Here is an 18,186-nt window from a genome sequence, read left to right as displayed (position 1 = left end):
AAGCGGCTCTCGGTAGCGCCTCACGTGCGAGGGAGCCGGGGGGCATCCATTTTTAGTGAGGGAAGGCGGGCGCCGCGCAGGCGCGCTGGGAGTGACCACAGGCTGCCGCGCAAGGTCACCCGGCGGCGGAGCGGGGTGGTGGCTGCCGGCAGTGGGCCCTGGGCAAGCGGCGCCGCTGTCACGGCGAGCCGCGGGCCGGAGGGAGTGGGCGGTCGCCGGCCCTGCTCGCTGGAGTGCCCGTGAGCGCCCAGGTCTCTGCTCGGAGACACTGCGTCACTCAGCCCTGAAGCTTGGGGCGGTGCCGCCCGGGAGCCGTTAGAGCTGCGGCGCCTCAGCTGAGCCTCGCACGAACCCGGTGCCCAAGGGGAAGAAGCTGCGGGCAGCGCGCACGGCGGGTGCCGGCAGGGCCGGGGCCCTCTGCTCCCATCGCTGCCCCCAGCTCGCCCCTGCTGGAACCGCTCCTCGCCTCGCGTCCATCTCTTCAGCGTTGACTGTCAAAAAGCAGAGCACCGTGTGGAGTGCTCACACTCCCTTAACATACTGTTGTAATACAGAAACATGAAGATCTAATGGTGCTTTAAGTGGGTGGAAAATTTGGCTTGGTGTGTGACAAACCTGGCATACTGCCCTGGTGCAAGGGCAAAGGGCCAGCCACCCTAGGGCACGCTTTCTGGAAGATAGGTAGCTGCCTGGCTACCTCCCCAAAGCAACCGCATACTTCAAAAAACCCAGCCACTACTTCAGATTTGCGTCTTCCAGGCTGGTAAAGTACACGAAGGCTGTCCTCTTGAACGGTGCCTTTTCTCTGGCGATCACCGCTCCCTTAGCATGACAAAATTTGTCAACAAATGCGGTTGACGGAGCCATCCATTTCCTGTCCCACTTAAACCCATCTTGCACATCAGCTTGGAGCAGCAGAGGACCGTCTCCAGATGGTGGTAAAACACTTCCAAGGGCCCCATTCGGTGACCCTTCCTGAAACTGGCTCTCACTCACAGCATAGGCTGCCTAAGAGCAGCGGGCTCCTTTTGCTGGGGCTATCAATTTTCCAATTCCATACAGAAAAATAAAATGAAAAATGCTATTATAGATAACTGAGAATTTTTTACAGAGAGGAAAGTAGCTTCTGAGCTTTCAGTATATTTTGATTTATGATCATGATAATGTTTTGGAGGTCAAAATGAGTAGCAATACCAGAAGTATTGAAATGTATATTGATCCAAGGCCCACAACTTGCTAATTCAGTTCTTTACAAATACCAACAGCACTGTTTTACAGAGGCAAGTGGTCTGAAATATGATCTCTTATTAGATAAAAATAAAAGTTGTATAACATCAAGAATTATACATTATTTGCCTTTAGAGACCTTTCAAGGCCTCCTTGAAACACAAATTGTTGGCCTGAACACATCTTACCAGGCAATCCCATCATTCTGTACGAGTCCTCCTCAGTTTTACTTCTCCAGGCTCTAAGACTTCCAAACTATCAATACAGATTTAGTCTTTAAAAAAAAATAAATCTGTAAGAAGTCTAAAAACTGGTTCTTGAAGCACACTAGAAATAAGGTCTGTCTCCCATGATTCTCCATATATAATTTAACATTGAAATCAATTACATAACTATTTTTATTCCACTGAATATGAATGTTGTTCATAAATTGAGTGGTCACACAAAAATGGCCACAGACTAGTCACCTGGGTTCTTCTAATCCACAGGAAATTCTCCAGAAGAGCCCTGGTGGTGATTTCTAGTGTAGTATCATGTTACGATTTACCACTAGTAGACCATGACTATGTCAGCCTGTCCAGGCCCTCCGTATTCTGTCAAATCTCAAAAAGAATTGCGACAGGCTGTACTCCAGCTGTACCCTCATCCTTTTCAGGATGCTCTCTCATTTTTTCCATTGTGTAGAAGTCCTAGTACAAATAATTTTGAGAGTTTTCAGACCTCTTTGCAGCTATCCTTAATTTTCTTGTTCAGTGATTTAAAGGGCCATCCTTAAGAATGTTGCATACAACATTGCTCTATCAGCTTGATTTTCAGATATGTCTTCCTTATTTTCACACTGAAGTCTTGACGATTATTTTCGGTGTGCCCTTTCTGCTGCACACAATCTGCTTGTTTGTCTGTGTGCACTCACACAGTACCTCTGGGTACTGTCTTCTGTCTGAAGAAACACTACAAGTCCTACTCTTTTATAGTTTTTGCAAGTTTTGGCTTCCTTGGTGGCCATGCTTTTCCCTTCTTGAACCCAGAGTTACAGTGGTTCCGTAGGCAAGTTGTGAGTGCTTGTCAGCAAGCTGCAAGAGTGGCTTCCTTCCACAGAGGAAGACAACCCCAGCCGAGGCTGGGCAGTGATCTCTCCAACAAGGGCACAGTCCCACCATACTGGGCACAGCCACACAGAGCTGGGCTGGTGACATTAAAAGGTTCTGTTGACCATCCAGCAACCATCAGGCAAATGCAAGGTGACAAGTCAGAGCCCAGGTCAAAGACAAGTGAAGAAGTTGGGAGCAGCAGGGGAGAGGGCTGGGCACAAGCCTATTGCAGCAGAGCTCAGGCAAAGCCCAGGCTGGAGCTTGGATGCAGCACCTGGACCTGTGTAGCGAGGGTGAAAAAGGGGCAGGGCATGCTGGGGCTCCTGGTGCACTCAGGGGCCCATCAGCCAGCCTTCCTCATCTTCCTAGTTTTTCCTCAGTGTAATCACCACCCTTTTTCTCATACAATCTCTGTCAACAGCACCTTGCCACCCCCCTGTGCTTCATGCATATGAATACAGCATAAAATATGAATGAATGCAGTAGAAGAGAAGAACATGGCTCAGTTGTTCCAGATCAGAACCACTGTCACCAGCCCACCACAGTATCCTATGTAGAAATATGTCTAGGAAGAAAGACAGCATACAGACATCCAGCTTGGGTATCTACACCGAAGGGCCAGACTTCTAGTGGAGTCCAAGTAGGAGAGAGCAGGTGTCTTTGAGGGCAAACTCCACCTACTGTCTTTTAATCAGATGACTGAGGGGTTTATGGTAAATAATATTACACATAGGTAGTGGAAATGATCATTAGCACTGGGAAGAACAAAAAAACAGGTGAAATGGGTCTTTTATTTAGTCAAAATATTTTTATTTGGCTGTATTTAGCAGAAGGTTTGCTTTCCTCCCCGCCCCCCCATTGTTTGATCATTATTTCTGATTTCTCATCCTTCCATTCTTTCAGTACAATATATTAACACCTTGCACCTCGTCAGCACTTTCCAGTTAAGGCTCTCAAAGCGTTTACAGACATGAGTTAACTAATCCTCACAACAATCATTAGCAGTAGGGAAGTAAAATGATCTGCATCTGCAGAGAGAAGTTAAGATCAACTTACTTCAAGGTTTTCTTTGATTTTCAGTGTCCAGCTTGTATTATGCTGGGCTTGATGAACATATGTGTCCCTGCAGTTGTGTTTCATGCTTTTGAAAGAAAGACTGAGTTTGAGCACTCAAAATCTAAAGCTATTTATGAAAATCTTTCTTTAGTAACTTGTTGAAGGTCACACAAAAAGTAAGCAGCAGAATCCAAAACTGGGAACAAGGCATAACTTCCAGTTTTGTGCTATACTATGAGACATAACTCTTTGTAACTTACCTTTGGACTTTAAACCCAATCCATTCCCTTCTCCTTACACATTATCCTCTACTGACCATTTCCAGAGACTTCAACCCTCAGGTACTTACATTCTGCATTTTGCTAGCAAGTTTTAGATGAGGGTCTCCACAGTCATCAACTGTATACCGTATACAATGCCTCTGGGTGACTGTAATGAGCCTTAATAGAAAAACTCACCAAAACCCCAACAACCTAACAAGCAATGGGTGTGGACTTTTATCTTTGAGTATTCAAAGCAAACTTCAGAGTTTATGGAAAAATCTAGTATGTGATTGTTTTAAGGAAAACACCCTCAACCCCAAATCTGGTTCAAATGGAAGACTATTAACTTGACATTAATACCTTCTTATCAGTAGTGCATCTGCATAGAGATTCTTCATAAAAACCTGCAAATTCACAATTATACCTTGCAAACAGAAGTACTATGACTGTTCAAGCAAACAATAATTTTAAAATATCCATTCAGTTCATGTAAATGGTATCTTCACGTTAAATCCATCAGAAGATACTGGCATGAAACACAGACGAAACTTTTTCTTAGTTAGGTTAACACTGAAAATTCAAACAGTCAGACAAACACAATGCAAGTATTTTAACAGAAACAATATAAAATTTCACTGGCTTAAAAAACATCTAAATGAGAAATCTTGGTTATTTCAATGAATTGCTAGATTTAAAATGCTACATTTAAAATGATGCATATACAGAACTATTCAGATGAATTAAGCTTCTGCTATAACACTAAATACTGGAATTCTGATAGATTGTGCAAGTATTAAAAAATATTAACATTTTAAATGTTAACATTACAATTTTAAATAGCTTTGCAAGTGCAATGTTATAAATATTAAAAAAACAAACCTCAGAGCTACAATTTTATATAAGTTATATGAGTAAATGAAAGTGCTTTTCAAGTATTTATGTTCATTTACAGTCGGATTCTCTAAGTCAGTGCTTAGATGGAACAATTTGAGTATCAGTCTTTTTAAAAAATTTTGGATGTGTACATTTAACTGGATGGAATAAATGGTTTCATTTGCAGAAATGTGTGATAAATATTTAAATACAGAATATAATTTGTGATATATATTTAAATATGGAATATTATAAAATGCAAATATTATATTTTTTGTGTCTGTTAAAAATAAAATAGAGATCACATCCTGATGGGTGTGTGATAACCTGATAATGCCATGGGAGCCCTTGAGCCATACGGTAATTGTTAATTCCATCAGAATCCCAAATTACGATATAGTAAATAGTTGTTCTTCAGTAGAGACAAAAGCATGTGAATAATAATAGAGGCCAAATACTGTCAACTTTTGAAGAATTTAAAAGATCTCATGATCTGTGTCAAAAGCCATGGAATCTAATGAAAACTTTCCAACACTTTTGATTAGTCAGCCCTTAGCCATCGTCACTCTGGAGAACACAGCTAGTGCACATCACCACTGTACTGTCTGCCCAGTGCATGGCTTAGCTCCCTTTCTGGCTAGTCAAGAACCATTATTATTGCAGTGATACAAAAAAGACTGTATTGCTGTTTGCCAGCCAGAGGAAGGATGAGGTAAGTGGGGAGATACTTGTTTATTAGACAAGAAAACCAAAACAAAACAACCCTAAATGAATCATTATGTATTTAAAAGTGCACTGAAAATATCTCCTACTGAACCCTATCTCTCGTAAGTGCCAGATTTTCATCTTAAATTATATCCACTTTGAACACTGAGCATATGTAAGCTGGTATTAGAGCATTTAGTTTGTCGTGCGGTTTGAAAAGCACATGACACAAGGCAGCATTAACATCTTTCATTAGAGATCTGGCAATGCCACAGTTTTATCATGAAGATGCAGCTCAGAAATGACACAGTTCAGCAGAAGCCCCTGCAGACTGCCATTACAAGCTTTCTCCAACAAAGTGCTTTGTCATTTGCCAAAGACAAAAGTCAAACTGCTGCCCTACCTCACCACAGTGCTGCACTGGCAATTTACAATTTTCTTTCCAGATGCAGTTGGACTTTTAATAAATTACAGTTCTTCAGAGTTAGGCAATTCTTTGTAATAAAAGCAGTGTTTCATGTTCCAACAACAGTGGCCACTGTTTAGGCTGGTCTCTTCATGCACACCTGACAACGGCTGATGATATTTTCTAGTTCTCCTGCTTTCAAAGTCTGTGGTAGAGGTTTCCTAAAACAAGGAAAACATACATTTACTTTTTTCTTTAAAAAACAGGGAGAGATGATGAAACTTTGGGTATGGAATTACTGACAACATTGAAATCCTTGGCTCACTTAAGGCATCTCTGAGCTACAGAATGACCCTAATCCTAGCAAAGGGGGATGTCTAAACTGATGGGAATTACTAGGGGAGCCCCCACATGTTATGCAGGCAGTTATTGTCTCCTTGGGCACTTGCAGCATGGATGTGATGTGCGTAGGGATGCAGGGAAGTACAGTTTACCTGAACATTCTTCTTGGATTTAATGATGCCAACCAGAAACTGTAGGAATTTGTGTAGTAGTTGCACGTCCCCCTGCCGTGGCACTCTATGAATGGGATAGCTCGAAATTCTTCCAGACAAGATCCAGGAGATGCCAATGCTTGACCAGAAGCTTCTGAGCCGGCACTTGTATACTGTAACCACCAATACATTTTTTTATGAGAACTTGTCCATCAGCTTTTAGTAAACTGCAGGCAAAAAAAAAATCTCTTTCTAAAACATACTGTATGTTCTGTGGTGTATCTTGGACAAAACAAAATGAACACAGATTAGTTCTATCAAATTTGTAACAAAGCACAGAAGCCTTACAAAAAAATTCAAGCACAGTTATGGCATTTCTTAAGTCTCTGCAAAGGCCTTTTTCTGCTCCATGAAAAGGCATGAAACTGTAACCAGTATGAAGACTAGGAAGTAGATGGCTTCTGTCCAGTTGAGGACTACAGTAACCAAATAAGCCAAATCCCCTTTTTGTGTGTGTTCTTCTGTTGCATTGATTGTGTCTCCAAACACAAAAAACAAAGGCATTTTCCTTCTCTGACGTTGGTTAAAGCTTGTAGAAATAGCTCTAAAATAATTTATGACAGTAGAAAATTGGCTAGAAAATAAAAATTGGCTGATGTTGGAAACAAGCAAATGATTTTAACCAGATGCTGCAAAAATTATCTCATTCTTTTCCAAGATTATTATTACTACTACTGCTCAGGGCCAAATCCCAGGAGAAACAAATTTCACACTAGACTTAAGAGGACTTTTACATCATGCAAAAAAAAAAAAAGGGGTCTTTAATTTGTCTTTTACCCTCATTTGCTGGCATTCCCATGACATTGCACAGGCATGGATAACAAAGATGAAGTGCTACGTCCCCTAGTATAGATACACCTGCACCCTTATTCCTATGATCAGTTCTCAGTTTGCAGTCACATTATGAGCTTTCTTCACTCGTATCTCATTATGGTGTCAAAATTGCTGAAGCAGTCTTTTATACACAGTGTTCTGCATTTGTTTTGATTTTAGCTTTCTGTGGAGTTCAGCCCCAAGACCTGATGTATAAAAGAACTGCCTGGCATGGAAGTGGGTCAGTTATTTCTGTGTATTTGGGTTCAGGACTGGTTTAACCATTCCACTCCCCAAACCTGTTTCCTAGATCTTAGCATGACACATGAAAATGAGAGCACTCAGTGATTTCTGTCAGACTAAAATCTTATGGTTCTTCTTTCATCTTTTCCCCCTTTTCCTCCTGACACCTGTTTTTGAGGACAGATCAGAACAGTTGTTCCTATGCTTCTGGCACTCAGTAAGAATTAATAGAGTTATTGTCTGTTTCTTGGCAAAGGAAAATAAAAAAACTTAATTATTAAGAAACAAATGAGCTACGAGCAGATGAAAATGCCAATGAAACTGAGAGGCCATGAAGTTAATAATTCAAGTCTTTACATCCTTACCATAACAAATGAAAAACCCTTCCAGAGAGATATCCAGCCTTCTGGACATGCAGGAACTATAGTTGTTTGGCTGTGAACTGCTATTACCATTGCAGCTCCTTCACAGACAACACACCTGTAAGAAGACACATGCATTCAGTGCAGATATGAGGGAAAACATGAAAGCAGACCAAAATTGTATCTTCTAGGATAGTAGCTACCTAATGGCAGGGCTTACTATAAATGTTATAATTCACACAGGTTTTATTGTCTGTCACACCAGACAAAAATTAGTATGAGGTGGGAATTAGTCCCAGAACATTTGAGCTTCCTAATCTTGCCTTTACTGAAGTAACAAGCTAAATTTTACCTTCATATGTTCATTACTTTATGTTGTTATGGTTTTGATCAAAGTTGTGTACCTTTATTTGCCAAGATTAGAAAAAGTAATCTTTATTTCCTAAATGAAGAAACTATGAAGCTGAGCTACTAGACAGGCAACAACAGGGGTAGGGCAGGCTAGAAGACAGAGTGCAAAGCTTGCCTTCCCATCTTTGATTTTGCTAGTCATGGTCTTTCATGCTTTTAGAGCTTTTCCTCTTAAGATGCTCTTCGTCCTTCTCAGCTGTTCTAAAGCAACTAGAAAGGGCCATGTTTTCACAAGGGTGTTTCCTAGCAGAGAACCTTCAGCCCCAACTTGCAATGTTCTTCACCAATTACAGTGAATGTATCACATGTCATTGAATGCTGAACTTCATTTATACTCTATTCCAAATAATGAAGCTGTCTTTATTTCTTTTTAGTCTGCTTCCAATATACATAACAGATTTTTTAAAAAATATCACTGCAATCAGTAGGACTGGGTACCATCTTCTCATGTCAGCTATGCAGATTAAGCCCTGTAGGGGGACCCTAGCTTTAATCTAACTTTTCTTAGAGTATCACTGAGTATCTGACATATTCAGGTGAGTAATCAAAAATCAGGTGGTTAAAACCAGTGCTTGTACTGGCTGAGATGGGCTGGTCTTTGCCTAAGATTTGCCGTTCAAAACAATTTATAATGTCATTGTGGTTTCAGGCGAGAAGAGCTAAAATTCTTATACTCTTACCTGCTTATATGGGGCTCTAGTGCCCTTCCAGAAATTGGTGCCATGTCTACTGGCATTACCGCTGCAGTTGACAGCCAGTATGAATAGTCATTGCGAGAAGCAAAACTACAAATGTCATTGGTGTTACAGAATAAGAATGGCATGGTGGTAAACCTCTGCAAGCAGCTACCAGCTGTTCCTAAAAGACAAGAGAGGAGAGGTTTGTGACAAATAGATTACATTTAGTGCAGCAAACAGAAGAGACACATGATGGCATCCAATCTACTATAGTGAGAATTAAAACAGTTGGTAACTATAAAGGGAGAAGGGTCTGTACAGTGGAATTATTCAAGAGCAAAATGCTTATGTTATATATAAAAATATATACATAAAAAATAAGGGCTAAGAACAAAATCTGTTAAAATAGTATCTTCGTGACACAGCGCACAGAACAAAATCAGCTGCTTAAACAAAAGCTTCTGGTGCCATTTTTGACACCCTAAAGCACCCCATTTGGTTTCCAAAACCACAAGATTCTCTCTCAGATCCTGTGTTATTACTGTCAGCCCTGTGCAGATGTTGTGAACATTTATATGTTATTTAGATGTTGATCCATCCATAAGTAACTGAATTCCTCCTCAAAAATGTCTACGGATAGCAAAAAGGGAATACAGGAGTGCGGGAAAGAAAGGTGTCTTTCAAGCCATGATTCCTGAGTTGACTCCGAGCAGCAGACCGCTCTGGAGACTGATGGTTGAAACCAATGTTCATCTCAGAGACTTACTATGAGTTTGGTTTAAATGACAATTTAGCATTACTGAACTCTTAAAGAAAACAATCTGAAAATTTTTACCAATACAGTACCAAGATCTTGTCCATGTGCTCGTTCATTTCCTTGTACAAAAAGCAGTGAATAGCCAACATAGATCTGTGATGTCCCATATGGGCATGAAGGAATCTTTGTTGACTGACTATGCCGGGTAAAGATAAAACCTCTTCTTGTTGGACCAGCAATGATAGTACCTGGTAATCCAGGTAACCCCTGTAGACCTGGAAAACCAATCAGTCCAGGTTGTCCTGTGGAGGGGAAAGAAATATGACTGTAAATGTTATAACTGTTTGAATTTTTTCTTCATTTAAATTAGTGGAACCACTTGAAAACATTTATCAGTAAGAAGATACAACTTGAAATTGGTGGTATTTGTTGCTAGATGTATCAGTTCCTTCAGACCTAGCTCAGGTAGCTTTACATTTCATAGTTTCATGGAATAGTGAGGTATTTTAAAGAAACATGGCCATTTTTACTAAAAAAGTTGTAAAAACATTTTATGGTGACTAAAAAATATTTAGTTACATTTTGATGTCATAAAAAGGCACACTGATACCTAGGGATTTTAAGTGGATAAATAAATGTGATTAATAACAGAGGAGCATAGTCAAAGCATATTTTTGTAAATTATTATTTCAGTTGTGAACATGCATCTGTTAAAAGCTAAGAATGTGCTTACATGTGCTTGTGGCCCTAAAGCTACTGTAAATGTTACAGAATTTCAATACATGCAAGAGGAAGCATCTACAGAAATCAGGAATACAGTTTATCTGTAAATTCAGTAGTAGCAGTCAGAGATGTCTGCTTTCCTGTACCTCTTTGTCCTGGAAATCCCCTGTCTCCTTTTGGACCAGGCAGTCCTGGTTGACCTGGATGACCAAAACTTCCTGGTAGACCTTTTACTCCTTTAAGTCCTAAATTGTAATCAAGAAAAAAATGAGAATCATATAGCACTAGTTATTCTAGATTTTAATAACTGTTAATGAATAAAAGTTAAAATCCCCAAGTAAATGCAGCTGCATTAGAATAAAAACATCAGCATGAAATTACGAAGTTTTGAGACTGTCTGTAGTGTTACTGTATTTCCTATCAGGAAGATTACAAGGAAATAGTGAATGTATTGCAGAAAAATATTATTTCCATAAGAAATGTTTACAGAAACTAAAGCAAATAGCTTTTTCTTTTAGCATGTGTCATACAATAGAAATATTTAAAAATATAGTAACAGGCCATAATCATCTTGGTCACAGTTTGTAATTCTATAAATAATGCAGCTCCTTTGTAAAACAACTTTAAGGAAAGTATAAAAGAACAATTCTTTCATGCCTGCCTTGATATGCTGGAGGCAACTGTCATTCCTGAGTGGGGCATGCCTTCTGGCAAGCCTGCCCACCGAGGAGCTCCCTTCTTGGGGTGAAAAGCTGTGGTATTGAGAAGGGTGGCCAAGTACCCATTGCACATCCACCTCATCCTGCCTGCTCCTTGCTTCCCCATTCCTCACAGCCATGACAGGCTTCACTTCTAGTGCCAATGGAGAAGTAGCCAGCCTCTCCTTTCCCTTCCCACCCCCAGACTATGACAATCACTTTGTAGCACATCTATGTGTGGTAATTTCGCCCATAAAATGACAAACATGCTGAGTATGGTTCTGGTTGTATGAAAATGGTGAATGTTTTGATCCAAGTTTACTTTTTATTCCATTATTCTGTTTAGGCTTATGTTGAGAGAGAAACTTACTCACTCACTGATTGCGAGGGTGGAAGGTACGTGAAATGGGACCGGTTATAAATACAAGGTTGCTAACAAGGTACGAAGAGCTATTTTTAAATATGGAGAGGTATTTTTAAAGACACATCAATTTTCTATCCAGAAGCATGTTTTCCCACCAAACCAAAATGTTTCACTAAGCAGCACACACACACACACAGAGATAAAAATATAAACCACCTTGTAGTCCAGGAATCCCTTGAATGCCTTGATCACCTGGTGTTCCTGGGATTCCTGGCAGTCCAGGAGGGCCCTTGCTTCCTGGGACAGAGAATATTCTCCCAGCGACTCCAGGTGGACCTAACAGCAAAAATATAATGAAGAGCTATTGCTTTATATTAAAAGAAAGCAAACAAACTACAAAACAAAACAAAATAAATCAACTTAAGTCAGCTGCTATGAGAAGGGTTGGTTACCATGCTGGCCCTTTGGTCCCCTTGGCCCTTCTGCACCTTGTGGTCCAGGGGGTCCTTGATTACCCTTTTCTCCTAAAAAAAGAAGATTGAAGACACATCTGTCTAGTTTAAATTGTCAAAACAACTGTCAAAGTTTCAGAGGCTTATTTAAGAGTCCTGCAACCTTCCCAAAGAGTAACACAGCCTGTAGACTCATCTCAAATGCAACAGTGGACTTCTACATCTCTGCTGTTACTGTATAATTTATTGGCCAAGTGCACTAGTTTATAAGAAGATGTTTCCATGCCTATCTTCATAAAATGGCTGGTCCCATAAACTGAGTTTAAAATCTCAATTTTAGACTATGTCGTTTTTATCTTTTTGTCACTGAGTTTGCAGGTCAAGTGGGGCCTTCAGTGATGCTATGCAGTTCAACTCCCTTTAAATCCTACTACCAGTTATGCTGATGGCTCTTAGGAGGGTTGTATAGTTTTTCAAGCATTTGAAACTTAATAAACAATTATTTTCACTGTGCAAAATATGAGGTTACATTCAGATTACTCTCCACAGCTCTGCTGGAAATAAAAAAAAAAATTGTTATCATCAAGTCAGGAGATTTGACTGCCTCTTCCATGAAATGAGAGCTTTTTGCTTAAGTATAATTATTGTCTGTATGGTGACTTTTCAAATTAGAACAAATTTAAAATACACAATAATTACCATGGAACACAAACCAGTAGGTTAAACAGTTAATGACATTTTTGTATCACTGTAAATCATGCAGCTGAAAAATGAGAATACTGGACTAATGCAAACCCATATCAGATTTAAATCACTAGAAAAATATCTAAATTAATTTTTAGCCAGCTACTGATCCAACTAACCCTCAGGAATATGAAATTAATGAATCCAATATATCTAACAGTTTGTCTGCTGATAAACTGGTAAATTAGGTTATAATTGGGACTATTCTTACAGCAAACAGAGGACCCAGTGCTCTGTGTTGTAATTATGATTAAATGCTCTTGAGTTCTATAGCTAAGAGGTTGCCAAGAAGTCATGTCATCTAGCAGTGGTGTGGCACTTCTAATTAGCAGACTCAGTCCCAAAGTCCTTATACATTATTAGTCACTAAGGACAAATTCGTTTTGAATTTGCCTGGAATGGAGGTCATTGAAGTTTCAGCCCTTCCTCAGTTTAACATCAGTTTGAACATACTCATAACATCTAACTCAAAGAAAACGCTCTCTTAGTGAACACTTCCATTTATAGCTGACCTACACCCTGCCCTTGATGGAAGAACCTCAAGTCTCTATTACACAAATACTATTATAATGCAACATGTAAATGGTTGTATTTGGCCCACAGAAGTGTATGTAATAAATATATGAGTACCTTTTACACCTGGGAATCCAAGAAATCCAGGGTCCCCTCTAGCACCAGGATAACCTGATCGACCTTCTATTCCCTGCAAATCAGGTAACACCAATAATAAACACGAAGCAGCACCTGCATGCTATAAAGTACTTTTCCTTTTTATGCAGAATATTTAAGGCAGTATGTTAACAGAATATGCCACAACTAGAATTATCTGCATTTGTGAGCATGTTAGAAATAGTCATATCATTGTTACTATCATTCTGTAATACAGAACAGCCAAGGAAATGACATGCCAGAAATTCACAATGATTTCGTTTTGGTCCAATTAAGTCCATAAAAACTACTTTTCATATCCATTTTAATATCTTTCCTCCATTACAAGGTTTTTTTGGGAGGATGTGGGGTTTTTTTTGTTTTGGTTTGTTGTTTGTTTTTTTAAAAGTTATCCTGGGTGTTATTTTCATGATAAGAGCAAATTAACAATGGAGTAAGAAAGAAGCAATATTCCTTTCACTGACTTTTGGACCAGGAGGACCAATGTCGCCGGCTGGGCCTGTTGGCCCCGGTATGCCATCTGCCCCTCTAAAACCTTTGCTTCCTTTCATGCTGGGAGTGGAGAGACCAGGAGGCCCTGGAAAACCAGGAGCACCTGCACAGAAACATCAGAATAAGTAAAGGCTACTGCCAACAGCATTTCACACACATTACATACAACACAGTACAACATTCAGCAACTCTATAACGGTGCTCATGTTTACCACCTCAGTGATTCCCCCCAAAATATACACATTTTAAAAAAAATCAACTCATTTTTCCTAGCCTGCTAGCTTAATCTGAGATCAGAGCTGAGCTCTTGCAGTACCCTACAGCACTAGAGTTTCCAGAATATCCTCCAGTTGTAGTTATGCCTGTAATCATGGATTCATAGAATCATTTAGGTTGGAAAAGACCTTTAAGATTGAGTTCAACCATAAACCTAACACTGCCAAGTCCACCACTAAACCATGTCCCTAAGTGCCATGTCTACACACTCATGCTATCTCATTTCTTGTAAAGCTGGATCTCAGCTGCCCTACAGACTGCATGGGAAGAAACCAAAATAATGCAATCAAGTGGACTGCAAAGCTTAGCGTTATTCTAATTTACATCACACTGCATAGACCATCACAATGTTTGCAATGGTAACTGGTAGAGGAACTACCTGTTTAATTATGAAGCTCTCTTGGGGGAAGACTCCTTTCAACCTCAAGTTCTGGACAGGCTGAATTCTGCTTTCAATTATTAGTGTACCATGTCAGATAAAAAGGAGTTATAGCAACACACCTGGTCTTCCATCTGCACCAGCAATACCTCTATTCCCTTTTTGGCCAGTAATTGCCATGCCTGTTGCGCCTTGAAATCCAGGTAACCCCAGTAAGCCAGGAGGTCCAACAGGTCCTTGATCACCGTGATGACCTTTCATACCTGGTGGCCCTGGAAAACCAGGCAGTCCCATGTCCCCTTTGATTCCTGGAAAGTATAAACATTACTTTTGAGGAGAGCTGTCAAGGTGGTAAGATGATGTAACTACACAGAATATGTGCATCTACTATACCACAAAGGTGGAATTCAGCCTTTGTTTTAAGTATGGAGAAGTTCCCAAAGCCACCTCGCTACTGTACAGCAAAATAGTTGCAAGAAGACAGGACTCGCTGCAAAGTAGTGTACACACCACTCTCTTTTCTTTCCATTTTTTAAAAAAAATGCCACTTCACAAATTGCTCATGCAAAGGAATAAACTTGAGAGGAGGGTAGAAAGACCAGAGCAGGGAATATTTCTTGATGCATAAGTAGAAGAAACGCTTCTCTGAGCATCAGAACTGACAAATCCTTTTAAACTAAATTCCAGCTAAAAGCATCAATATGAGTACAACAAAGTAAGAGACTACTCCAAAAGGATATTGTTCTAAGGTTGGTCTCAGAGTGCATGATCTATTTATGGAGGATATGAAGACAGAATTTATTTTTTTTTTTTTTAAGTAAAGGAAATCAATGGACTTCCACCAGTACTAGAAATAAAGTGCAAAACCTAAGAAATGGAAAGAGTCCCCTCAGTAAACTGTTCACCAATGTAAAAGGGGAGATGAACAAAATTAAAATGCCATCACTGCAGCTTTCTTACAGTATACTCAGTATTCAGCAGCATCATGTGTTTTCACTAGAACATACTCTGTTAATCAAATTATGTATCAAATTTCAAAAGCTCTGGAATGTGTATACCACCTTCACAAAATCACAGAAGTTACCATCTCTATTTCCCTTTTACAACAGTCTTAACTTTACAAGCAAGAACTCTTGACAATTAATAGATAGCACCAAATCATTGAGATCAAAAGCACAGATCCACTCTTGATTTCCTCCGACACTTTGTGCCATTTCAAGCATCCAAGAGCAGGAAGCAACATAAAGGTGAAGATGATGATTCTGTATTTAAAAAGTCAGCTTTTGCTTTCTGAAAAGACAACTCACCTCTACGACCAGGAATACCTCGAAGGCCAGGGATTCCTCTCCCTGGTGCTCCTGTAAAATATTAGGTCACATTATACTCAAAGTCCTGAACAATTGTTAGAAAACATCATAGTTGTCTAATATTTCATACATTTCTTGGGAATTCACTGAATCAAAACATAGATTTTTAGTTATATGTAAAATATAGTTTCTTGATTATTTCCATTTCTTCTATCCAGAAATCCAAATTAAATTTGTAAGTTTTTTATTATAGTAGGAACTTACTGATCAATCATATTTGAAGTACATTCTACAATAATAAGCTTTGTCTTTTTTCAGACAAAGAAACAGAAGTAAAATCTGCATAAGTTAGTTATTAAGAAAAATAGAAGAAGAAATGCAAATACCTAAAAAAGAAAATACAGTAACAGTGACTACTTCAAACTTAATATGAAAAAACTTACTAAATACTATGAATGCCTTCTCAGTATCCTCTTTATACTAATATGCAAAGAAGCATTTTCACTGTAAAATATGAAAACTTTCTGTCAGAATTCAGTGGAGGACTAAATCTATCTGTGAGCATTGATGACATCAGGAGTGACATTTAAATGAAAGGTTTTACAACCCAAGACCCCAGTCACAGAAACCTTCACTGTTCATGTAAGTAAACACTATGATTCCTTTATCTTGCTTCCATGTAAGAGAGGAGACTCCTTGAAAAGAATTTTGGTTCTTTTCATCTTTTTGAGATTAAAGACACAAGAACTGTTAAGAGCAATTCTTTTTACTAAAAACATTTTTAGGTGATATTATGACACGTCACATGTATAATAGAGCAGCAACATGTACATTTGGGTTGTTGACAACATGTACAACAATTACATAGAAAAATCTGTGAACTATTTAAAAGTGAAAAACCTTCTACTTATAAACTTATCTTTGGCTCCACAGAAGCTCCTTCCCAAATAATCCCTGTCAGTTTAACTAGCAAAAAGAACAATTGTAAAATAGAATGAAAATATTTCATTGGTGTTACCTGGTTCTCCCTTTACTCCTGGGGGACCAGGCATACCATCCTGACCTTGGTTACCTCTCTCACCAAGTAGTCCATTTTTTCCAGGGTCTCCAACAGCACCTGTGAATTATAATGGACCAGAATATCATTTTCACTTCTATTACTTTACATTTCAAAGGGAGAAGATATGAGTCCCCTTTATTAAAATGTAATTAGTCCAGCTACTTCAAAGATAGATTTAACTGTGTAGGTATATAAACGTTTGTAAAGAGCAGCATATAATTTTTACTGAGCTCACTGGACTTCAATGCTATTTTCACAGGCAATAACTCCCTGTCTTTTAAAGACATTGTAGGACCCTGCCTTTGATTTAACCCATGCTGGTGGGAATCCACACAGGCAGCATGGTTCCTCTCCCTGACTTTATTACAAATTCAAGGTTTCTCTAAACAGGGAGTAGATTCTGATCTTTGCTAAGTCTGCTGATAAGCCAGTGTAAGTTCACTAAAGTCTACAAAACCACAACATTGCAATTTTGATGAGGATCTCTAAAAATAAGAGCATTCAATGCTCTTTTGAAGACAGTGACTGGCACTCACTTTTAATAAAGTCTGCATTGCATACCTCCTTGTTGCTGCATATTTACACACTTCCCCTTATGTGTATTTTGAATGGTTTGATCTTTTCTGTTGCTTTAACAAGCTACAAGTGTGGCCCCTCTTTCCACTCTAATTTTATTCTCCTCCTCATCTAGCTACATCTTAGTTTATTATTCTCTTTTAGGAGGTAGAACAAGCTTTCCTTCCATTGTGCAGATATCACATCTTGAGACCTTTGGATGAAAAAAAAAAAAAAAGGCAAAAAGCTTTACAATAGTGAAAAAATTTAAAACCTCTTGCCTCGGCTGAACTGATAACATTGAAAACAGGCTTTTAAAGACCTTAGCTGGAACCAGAGAAGGCAAACAAAGCCTCGAACTAAGATAAACAGAGACTGTAACTACATCAGTTAAATTCCAAAAAACTCAGAATAAGAACATCAACTGCCTCATTACAAAGAAAATAACAAACCAGGGGGCAGTGATTTGGGAGATACACTATATACCATACCAGGAGGGCCTGTAATGCCCTGTTGCCCTGGGCGGCCCTGCCGTCCTTTAACACCAGTATCTCCAGGAGGTCCAAGCTTCCCTGTAAGAAGAGAGTGTGGGAGAGGAGAAGAGGCATTATCACTAGATCCAGACTCAGTCTGAGAACTTTGCTATCATTTCTGCTTCGGTTAGCTGTGAAAAGATCTCCAGCTAGCCTGGCTGCACTGACTACAGAGGAGCTGTTCAGGTTTACAGCAGTTGAATATAAATGTGCCAGCCCACAGGCACCCTATTTACCTATTAAATTTATTGTAGTTTATCTTCTCCTAGAAGCATGTCAACATCTCACCATCCCTCCAAAACAACACATACCTGGGATTCCTGCACCTCCAGTTTCCCCTCTGATCCCATGTGGCCCTGGTACTCCTTTGTGTCCTGGATGACCTTGGGATCCTTTTTCTCCTTTGATGCCCAAAACTCCTGGGAGGCCTGGATCTCCCTGAGAAGTAGCAGTTGCACACAAACAGGTAAAGAATCACATTACCGTAAATACATTA

General features: G+C 39.4%; 1 protein-coding gene across 1 annotated transcript in view; it reads right to left on the bottom strand.

The window, feature by feature from the left end:
• Positions 1-3,108: 3,108 nt before the first annotated feature.
• COL4A3 (collagen type IV alpha 3 chain) overlaps positions 3,109-18,186 on the bottom strand; it is a 64,323-nt gene continuing 49,245 nt past the window's right edge. The window contains exons 38-52 of the mRNA XM_074833729.1: positions 18,002-18,128; positions 17,649-17,729; positions 16,561-16,659; positions 15,543-15,593; positions 14,358-14,543; positions 13,553-13,683; positions 13,050-13,122; positions 11,676-11,747; positions 11,440-11,559; positions 10,308-10,406; positions 9,528-9,740; positions 8,685-8,862; positions 7,597-7,711; positions 6,116-6,288; positions 3,109-5,842 (exon numbers count right to left, since the gene is read on the bottom strand). Of these exons, the coding sequence (XP_074689830.1) occupies positions 5,758-5,842; positions 6,116-6,288; positions 7,597-7,711; positions 8,685-8,862; positions 9,528-9,740; positions 10,308-10,406; positions 11,440-11,559; positions 11,676-11,747; positions 13,050-13,122; positions 13,553-13,683; positions 14,358-14,543; positions 15,543-15,593; positions 16,561-16,659; positions 17,649-17,729; positions 18,002-18,128 (1,803 nt within the window). The 3' untranslated portion in view covers positions 3,109-5,757. The remainder of the gene's footprint in view (positions 5,843-6,115; positions 6,289-7,596; positions 7,712-8,684; positions 8,863-9,527; positions 9,741-10,307; positions 10,407-11,439; positions 11,560-11,675; positions 11,748-13,049; positions 13,123-13,552; positions 13,684-14,357; positions 14,544-15,542; positions 15,594-16,560; positions 16,660-17,648; positions 17,730-18,001; positions 18,129-18,186) is intronic.

Source organism: Strix aluco, chromosome 9 (assembly GCF_031877795.1).
Source record: "Strix aluco isolate bStrAlu1 chromosome 9, bStrAlu1.hap1, whole genome shotgun sequence".
Lineage (NCBI taxonomy): Eukaryota > Metazoa > Chordata > Aves > Strigiformes > Strigidae > Strix > Strix aluco.
The sequence above is the reverse complement of the archived record's forward strand: the minus strand, read 5'-3'. Positions and strand labels throughout refer to the sequence as shown.